Here is a 9,414-nt window from a genome sequence, read left to right on the forward strand (position 1 = left end):
TTTTCCACCCTTGATGGGCTCCTCCTTTCTGAGTGGTTGAATGTACACCAAGGTAGTAATTATCCTCACTGGAGGGTTTAGATTGATGGGTAGAGTTTGCTGATACACTCTCAATAGAAAAACCAGAGCCTGTGTTTATGTGCACGTCCAAACTTGTTTTTAATAAAAAATCTGCCCAAATAATCATATTTTCCATTTACTGATTGCTCTGTATATGCTGAGCACGTTGGTATTAAGTAAGCTAGTCGTTCTCAACACGCTCAACTAGCTGGTGTCAACTGGATAGGGAAGGAGGGCTGGCCCTAGGCCCCAGTCTTCCTTGAGAGCCTGTAAGCTGGTGTCATCCAGAAGTAACTCAAAGCTCAGCATTAGTTCATTTCCCAGGGCCCTCTTTCTTGCTTCCATGCAAAGACACATTTTAGGGTGCCTCTTTCCAGTTTAAACCTGGGGATTTTTACTCCAGCCCTATACTTCTTGTGGTTACAAAGATTTTTTGAGATAATTCTAGGTTTAGGCCTTTGAGCAAGTGAATGTTGTAAGTACACAGGATGTTAGTTCAGTCTTCTAGGTACATCCAGGATTGTGATTGTGATATTGTAACTTATAATACGAAATGTATGTTTGGTCTTTGTCCCCTTTCCTGGCACAGAGCTCCTAAAACCCTTGGAATTTACTAAGCGAAAAGAGCTGTGGTAGTGGTGTCGTTCAGCCATGCCTGAGTTTGTTAATGAGGTGACTTTTGGAATGCCCCAAAGGATGGGGGCTGGATGTTGGGGGAACCAATCAGTGATTAGAGGGTTGGAACTTTCTCCCCTGTCCCCTGACCTCCAGGAAGGGGAAAGGGGATAGAGGTTGAGTTAACCACGAATGGCAGGTGATTTAATCAGTCCAGCCTGTGTAATGAAGCCTCCATAAAAATCCCTGAGCTACAGGGGTTGGGGAGCTTCCGGCTGGCGAACATGTGGTGGTCCTGGGGTGGTGGTGTGCCTGAAAGGACATGGAAGCTCCTTGCCCCTTCTCCCACCTTGCCCTATGCATCTCTTCCATTTAGTAAAATCCTTTTATAATAAACCAGTGACCCAGTAAGTAAACTGTTTTCCTGAGATCTGTGAGCCACTCTAGGAAACCATCCAACCTGAGGAGGGGGTTGTAGGAACCTCTCATTAGTAGCTGGTTGGTCAGAAGCCCAGGTGACAAATCTGGACTTGTGATTGGGCTCTGAAGTTGGGGTTGGAGGAGTCTTGTGGGACTGAGCCCTTAGCCTGTGGGTTCTGATGCTGTTTCCAGGTAGATACTGTCAGAATTAAGTTAAATCATAGGACACACAGCTGATGTCAACCCCACACATTTGGTGACCAGAGCACAGAAGTGTGAGTGTGATGTGTCCAAACAATCTCTGCTGCAAAAAGGTACCAGGCCCAAATGGTTTTACAGGCTTTGTTTGTTCATTTATTTACACCACACCCTTAAGGAATGGATGAATTCCTCTCTGAATGCAAGAAGATAACAGCCTGAAGAAGAAGTCTCAGCTCAGGCAGAATAGTTTCTACCTTGGCATACTCATATCTGTGATACTTTTGGCCCATAAAGCATACAGTTCACTAAGATTTTTGGAAGAAACTGTTCTCTCAAGAGACTGAGTGAGTTTAGTTTAGGCACCTGGTTTCCTTTAACCTCTTCAGTCAGTTAATACTAACAGCATCTTTTGTGTGATGTTAACAGGTCTGTGCCCAGACTGGGAATCCTGGGATCCACGAAAGCCTGTGGATAATGCACGAGAAGCCATGCAGCAGGCAGACGACTGGCTGGGTGTCCCACAGGTATGTGTAGAAGCATGCGTGTCCCACGAAGCTCTTTCCCCTGATGCTCTGTGGATGCCTTTGGGTCTGGCAGGCAGTCTGACCTCCTTAGTGGTCAGCTTTCAATGAGCATTGTCTGTGGCTGTCTCCCATCTTCCTCAGTTTACCCATATTAATAGGTTCTCATTGACTTAGGTGCTTGTAGATCCCCTAAAGATCTTCACTGTCACATGTGACAGATTTTCTAGTATTTTTTTAATATTTATTTTATTCATTTATTTATTTATTTGGTTGTGCCTGGTCTTGGTTGCAGCAGGCGAGCTCCTTAGTTGTGGCTCACTGGCTCCTCAGTTGTGGCATGTGAACTGTTAGTTGCGGCATGCGTGTGGGATCTAGTTCCCTGACCAGGGATTGAACCTGGCCCCCTGCATTGGGAGTGCAGAGTCTTAACCACTGTGCCACCAGGGAAGTCCTGAATTTTCTAGTATTTCTGTTCCAAAGATCACAAAGGCCATGTCTGGATGCCAGACTGCAAATGTGGACCTTAACCATAAGAAATTGCCAGTATTTGACCATTTTTAACCTATTAAACATTTTTTTAAATCCAATATCTTCAAGAAAGTCACTTAGAACTTTTTAAGAAGTTTAAACCAGGATAACTCGCCATTAATGGAAAGTGTTTAAGAATTCATATTGCTCATAATCCTAACAAAGGAATATAACAACAGAACTTGGAAATTGAATATGTCTTGGATACCGTCTACAGTAGCCACGTTGCTTAGTTGAGGTCCAATCTTCTAAGCCCTTCCAAGGAGTTTAAATAGCAACCCCTGACACTGTGACTCCCATGTTCAAAGACTCAATCAAGAAAAGTTGTGGGTAGCCAGTGCCAGGGGATGGGTGACCTCATTACAGGCTCCATTAAGGTCTTGAGTTGGTATTCAGAGCTGAGTTCAGTGTATTTGTAACAGGATCCCTTGGGAGGTAGAAAATCTTGCCTATATTTCTTTGGTTTGGTTTTGGCATCATGTCTCTTCTCCAAGGCCCATTCCTTGGCTCTTCTACCCTCAGGAAGTGGTATGATATGTTTTTCGTCTCCCCTTAAACCAAAACCCATCTCCTTTTGGCATTCATGTGATGTTGGCAGTGTGTAAAGTTGTTGAAGGAGCTGCCTAGGAGAAATGCCAAATCAATGTACATCCTACATTTTACAAAACGTATTGGAGGCTACTGTACCAACCCAAATAGCTGTTTTGTTGCTGCAGGCTAATTATCAGAATGTTTCCTCTTTTCTTTTTTACCATGGAGTGGGGGAAGCTGGGTACATATGTTGTTTATCTGCATTTGGTTGACCTGTTCATGAGACAGAGTCTTCTGAGGAGGTGTGGCTTACCTCTTGGTGGCAGGAGAAGTTTTTGTGCTGTTTAGGGCTGGGTCAGCTGGTGGAACTGGGACTATGACACCTTCAGGGAGGCCACCTGTCCAGCACAGGTCAAATCTTGCTCCTAAGCTGAATGTCAGGAGAAAATTTCCCCTTTCCTATTTTTTAAATGGCTTTTAATGTATTGAGACCTGTCTTAACTCAGGCTGCTATAACAGTACCATTGACTGGGTGGCTTAAACAACAGACATTTATTTCTCAGTTCTAGAGCTTGGGAATTCCAAGATCAAGGTGCCAGGAAATACACTTCTTGGTGAGGGCTCTCTTCCTGGCTTGCAGACAGCTGCAAACTGCCTTCTGGCTGTGTTCTTACATTGAGGTGGAGAGAGAGTGAGCTCTGATCTTTCTTCCTCTTCTTATAAGGGCACTAATCCCATCGTGGGAGCTCCACCCTCATGATCTCATCTCATCTAGACCTACTTACCCCCAAAGGCCCTACTTCTTAATACCATCACACCAGGGATTAGGGTTTTAACATATGAATTTGGGGAGGACAAAAACATTCGGTGTATATTACAAGAGCACAGATCTAATATGTCATTGTGTTATCTTTTTGGTTTTATTTTTTTATTAGTAGCTGAGCCAATAGAAATGCAGATAATGGATAAAAGAGCAAAGAAAAAGGCCAGTTTATCTATGCACTTTTTGGTAATATGCTTTAATCCCATGTGTTCTTATTTCTTCTTCCTTACTTGATATAGCTTATCTTTTCTGGAAAAAGGAGTGAGTGGCCTTTTTTTTTTTTCAGGGTGGGGAGGTATGAACCTCTGGAAATTACATATAGAGTTGTCTGGAGAGGGTCCTCAGCTTCCAAAGGGGATGGTGACACTTCTAAAAGGTTAAAAAAAAACAACCGATTTTGCCATGCCAGTTTGATGTAGTTTCACTTTATTGAGAGTAGTGTTTGCTTTAAGAGATTTTGCAAAAACTTCTATAGTTGCAAAGTGATATGTTCTGGGTGTTCATCTACCATGTCGTTATTCTAGGTCATCACTCCTGAAGAAATTATTCACCCGGATGTGGATGAGCACTCGGTGATGACTTACCTGTCCCAGTTCCCTAAAGCCAAGCTCAAGCCAGGGGCTCCTCTTAAACCGAAACTCAACCCCAAGAAAGCCAGGGCCTATGGCAGAGGTAAGCACCGGTCATGTTGGATTTGAGGCTTGTCCTCTAGTCTTGATTATTGAGAATCAAGAATGTATAGGCTTCACGGGCTTCCCTGGTGACACAGTGGTTGAGAGTCCGCCTGCCGATGCAGGGGACACGGGTTCGTGCCCTGGTCCAGGAGGATCCCACATGCCGCGGAGCGGCTGGGCCCGTGAGCCATGGCCGCTGAGCCTGCGCGTCCGGAGCCTGTGCTCCACAACGGGAGAGGCCACAACAGTGAGAGGCCCGCGTACAGCAAAAAAAAAAAAAAAAAAAAAGAATGTATAGGCTTCATACTTAAAGACACCCCAGGCCTCCTGTGTCAGATGTTTTCTACCTAAAGGTCCATTTGTTTATGACCATCTTTTTCTGCCTTGTGAATTTAGGCTTTCAGAAACGCTGCTGCTTTAATGTGATGGAGGCTGATGAGTTTGTTGCTTTGTGACTTGGGTGCAGTAACCCTGGGATGAAGAAAGGACTATTGTTCCCATTTTTCAGATGAGGAATCAGAGGCCCAATCCACAGAGGAAAGGGGAGGTCGGGGTGGAGGGAAGAGGGGGTGGGGGAGGTCCCCCAGATTACCATGGTGGGGTGGGGCAGGAGCCTGGGTCTTCTGGCTGCTGATTCATTTCTCCTTCAGTTATGCTAAAGCTGCTGCAGGTTTCCAGATGCAGTGGGAGCTATTGTTAACCCCTGGCAGATACTTCCTTGCTAAGACATCCTGTTTATGCTCTCCTAGCCAGCTGCCACGGAGTGTTCTGCTTAGACCGTTAGAGTGGGTCAAAGGCATTTTGAGGAATTTGGTTTTCTGGTTGGCACCTGACTTAAAGAGAACAGTTGCATTTCAGCCCAGTGTGGATTCTGGTAAAGATTAGTACAGCAAGATACAATTTGTTCCCTTTTCTGTGGCAAGGGGGAAGAGTGCATTCTATTTCTTCATTTTCATAATTACAGTTAGGATAACATTTACACACACAAAGTATTTTGTATGTCCTCTCCTAGAATCTACAGTTCTTAACATGCTAATGTGGTCTCTCGCCCCATGTGTGTATGTGTGTGTGCATGTGTGTGATTGTTGAATTATTTGAAAATAATTTGCTGGCATGGTAACAGTTCACTCCTCAGTGCGCCAGCCAAGTCTCGTAAGAATAGGACATCCTCTTTTGTAACCACAGTATTCATTATCACACATAAGAAAATGAACAATAATTTCATAACAACTAATATCCAGTTTATATTCAAGTTTCTCTCTTGTCCTACGATTGTCTTTTACAGTTTTTCTCGTTTTACCAACCAAGATCTGATTAAGATTCACTTTCTACATTTGCTTGTTATTTTACCTTAGACTCTTAATCTAGGATAATTTCCGCTTTCTTGTTTTTCTTAAAATGACATTGACTTTGTAAACATCCAGAGCTCTTGTCTATGTACTCATTCCCTTTGAAGATAGCATTGCCCTACTTGGCATCAGCTTAGTCTCTCTTTCTTTCTTTTTTTTTTTTTTTTTTTTGGCATGCCATGAGGCATGCAGGATCTTAGTTCTCCAACCAGGGATAGAACCCATGCCCCCTGCAGTGGAAGCACGGAGTCTTAACCACTGCACCGCCAAGGAAGTCCCAGCATCAGCTTAGTCTTGAGATGACACACGACCAGGGCAGTGGTGCTGACCGTGTGCTGTTCTCAGCCTCAGTATCCAAGTCCTTCTCATCTGTCTTTTTAGCGTGATTTAGACCAGAGGACAGATAGCTCTGGAAGAGACCCACTTACCGTTTGAAGTCTTTTTGGCAATGAGGTGGGGTCTGTGCAATCATTTGTGTTATATGGAGACTGGGGACTTTGTTTGAAGCCCTCCCCGCAGTGCAGTCAGTTGAAGGTTGGCATGTCCACACTTGCTTTAAAAGTGCTTCTCTAAGCTATAACCAAAGACGGTGACTGGAATAAGGAATCTGATTTGAAAGGTTATTCTTCCTTAAAGGCAAAAAAGCTGCAAACAGCCAAATCTCCTGTCAACAAAATTGGTCAAATGGATTGAATCTAATCAAGGCATAAAGTACTTGTTTGCAATAACCTTATCACTGGCCGTCATGTTTCCCCATTGTTAATATGAAACGGTTTCCTTTCATGCTGCTGTTTTCTAGAAAATGACCTCTTGCTGCAGTCAAGGAATGTGGCTAGTCATTGCCATTTCCTTCATCTGCCTCTTTATAAGTTGTATGCACTTAGGTAGGAAACATAAACACACACATATGTATGCATATGTGTGTATTCTTTGCATTTTTTTGTTGTGGTAAAATACGTATAACACAACATTCACTAATTTAACTATTTTTAGATGTACCATTCAGTGTCATTAAGTACATTCATACATTCACTGTGTTGTGAGACCATCACCACTGTTCATCTCCAGAGTTTTTGCATCTTCCCAAACTGAAACTCTGTATCCATTAAACAGTAACTCTCTATCCCCACCTCCCCCCAGGCCCTGGCAGGCACCTTTCTACTTTCTGTTTCTATGAATTTGCCAACTCTAGGTAGTCATAAGTGGACTCATACCGTATTTGTCTTTTTGTGTTAGGCTTACTTCATGTAGCATGGTGTTTTCAAGGTTCATCCATGTTGTTACATGTATCAAAATTTCATTCCTTTTTAAAGCTAAGTAATACTCTATTGTATACATATTCCACATTTTGTTTATCCATTTTTCTGTCCATGGACATTTGGGTTGTTTCTACCATTTAGCTATTGTGAATAATACTGCTGTGAACATGGGTATATAAGTATCTGAGTCCGTACTTGCGGTTTTGAGGGGATATACCTAGAAGTGCGTTGCTGGATCATATGGTAATTCTGTGTTTAATTTTTTTTCTTTTTAAGTAGGAAGACAAAATGGTCATTTTAGGCAGCAGGGCCACATGTGAGGCCACATGGGCAGCACCTTAGATATTACGTTGTCCATGATGAGACGAGGGGAGGGACAATTTGTTCTCTCCTATGTGGCCACATTGTTTTATTTCTGCCAACAGAACCAAGGCATAGAGAACATTTCATCTTCTAGTTTCTAAAATGGTTGGTAGGTTTGGTTTTATTTATTTATTTGTTTGTTTGTTTATTTATATACAGTATGTACTCTTTTAATTAATTAATTTAGTTATCTATTTTTGGCTGCGCTGAGTCTCATTGGTGCGTGCGGGCTTTCTCTAGTTGCAGCGAGTGGGGGCTACTCTTTGTTGCGGTGCGCAGGTTTCGCATTGTGGTGGCTTCTCTTGTTGCAGAACACGCGCTCTAGGTGCACGGGCCTCAGTAGTTGTAGCTCGCAGGCTCAGTAGTTGTGGCCATGGGCTTAGTTGTTACATGGCACGTGGCATCTTCCTGGACCAGGGATAGAACCTGCGTCCCCTGCATTGGCAGGCAGATTCTTAACCACTGGACCACCAGGGAAGTCCCTGATTTTTTTTTGTTTTTTTTTTTGTTTTTTTTTTGCGGTACGCGGGCCTCTCACTGTTGTGGCCTCTCCTGTTGTGGAACACAGGCTCCGGACGCGCAGGCTCAGCGGCCACGGCTCACGGGCCCAGCCGCTCCGCGGCATGTGGGCTCTTCCCGGACCGGGGCACGAACCCATGTCCCGTGCATCGGCAGGCAGACTCTCAACCACTGCGCCACCAGGGAAGCCCGGGAAGTCCCTGTTTTATTTTATTTTGGATGTTGATCAGGTTGCAGTTACCAGCCGGTTAGCATTTGCAGATCCATTCACTGAGACCCATTAACTGAAAGGAGAGAGGGCCAGGGTGAGGTTAATCTACAGCCACAAACAGGTCTTTGTGGTGGGATCCCTTGTGGAGTTCGGTGTGTTGAAAGCGTGAATGCATGAGCTAAGCAGAAACCTTTAATGAAAACTGTGTTCTGTATGGAGCAGTTGCTGTATAGTGAGCCCTCAGCACACTTCGTTCTGGATAATCCTAGGGAACAGTTGTTTCTCTGCACGGTAAGCGTTAGCTCCAGAGGAGTTTACAGAGTGTAGAACGTGGTTCAGCCTCTAACCAACCATGGTTAACCAGGGTAGACAAGCCCAGTCCCCGGCTTTGGACAGTGTGCAGAGTAGGTCGTTCCTCAGGCTGTCAGAGTCAGATGGAGCGGGTATTTATAAATATTTAAATCTTTTTGTTAAATGACCCAATCATTATGTAAATTTTAAGCAAAAGAAAAATGTAGAGAGACTTCTCTGGTGGTCCGCTGGTAAAGAACCTTCCTTCCAATGCAGGGGACGCAGGTTCGATCCCTGGTCAGGGAACTAGGATCCCACATGCCGCAGGGCAACTAAGCCCACACACCACAACTAGAGAGAAACCTGTGCGCCGCAACAAAGATCCCGCGTGCCTCAACTAAGACCTGATGCAGCCAAAAATAAATTAAATAAATAATAAATAACTCTTTAGGGACTTGCTGGGAGTGCAGTGGTTAAGAATCCACCTGCCAGTGCAGGGGACATGGGTTTGAGCCCTGGTCCAGGAAGATCCCACATGCCGCTGAGCAACTAAGCCCGTGTGTCACAACTACTGAGCCTGTGCAGTAGAGTCCGCAAGCCACAACTACTGAAGCCCGTGCGCCTAGAGCCTGTCCTCTGCAACAAGAGAAGCCAGTGCAATGAGAAGCCCATACACCACAACCAAAAATAAATTAATTAAATAAATTTAAAAAATATATTGGAGGTATTTCTTTCCAGCCATATGCCGAAATGAGTTCAGACTCTATATTTTCTTCAATTTGCATTTCTTACCTAACAGGGTATGAACATTATCTTGTTATATAACAATCTATCACCAATTTTTCTTAAACTAGGTTATTTATTGGAAACCTAATGTAAATCCAGGTATAGTAACAAATGACCCAATGTCTTCAACAGATCAATGGTTGAAAACTTCCCAAATTTGCCAAAAAACATAAACCTACAGATTCAAGAAGCTGAGCTAAACCCAAGCAGGATACACACACACACACACACACACACACACACACACACACACACACACA

At 43.9% G+C, this 9,414-nt stretch overlaps 1 protein-coding gene across 5 annotated transcripts in view; it reads left to right on the forward strand.

The window, feature by feature from the left end:
* Window positions 1–9,414, forward strand: part of FLNB (filamin B) — a 139,008-nt gene that overhangs the window by 57,714 nt on the left and 71,880 nt on the right. For all 5 annotated transcript variants that reach the window (XM_027121189.1, XM_027121190.1, XM_027121191.1 and 2 more), the window contains exons 3-4: window positions 1,723–1,820; window positions 4,227–4,374. In XM_027121189.1, the coding sequence (XP_026976990.1) occupies window positions 1,723–1,820; window positions 4,227–4,374 (246 nt within the window). The remainder of the gene's footprint in view (window positions 1–1,722; window positions 1,821–4,226; window positions 4,375–9,414) is intronic.

Source organism: Aethalodelphis obliquidens, unplaced genomic scaffold (genome assembly GCF_003676395.1).
Source record: "Aethalodelphis obliquidens isolate GAN/ISIS:26980383/991018 unplaced genomic scaffold, ASM367639v1 scaffold22, whole genome shotgun sequence".
NCBI lineage: Eukaryota > Metazoa > Chordata > Mammalia > Artiodactyla > Delphinidae > Aethalodelphis > Aethalodelphis obliquidens.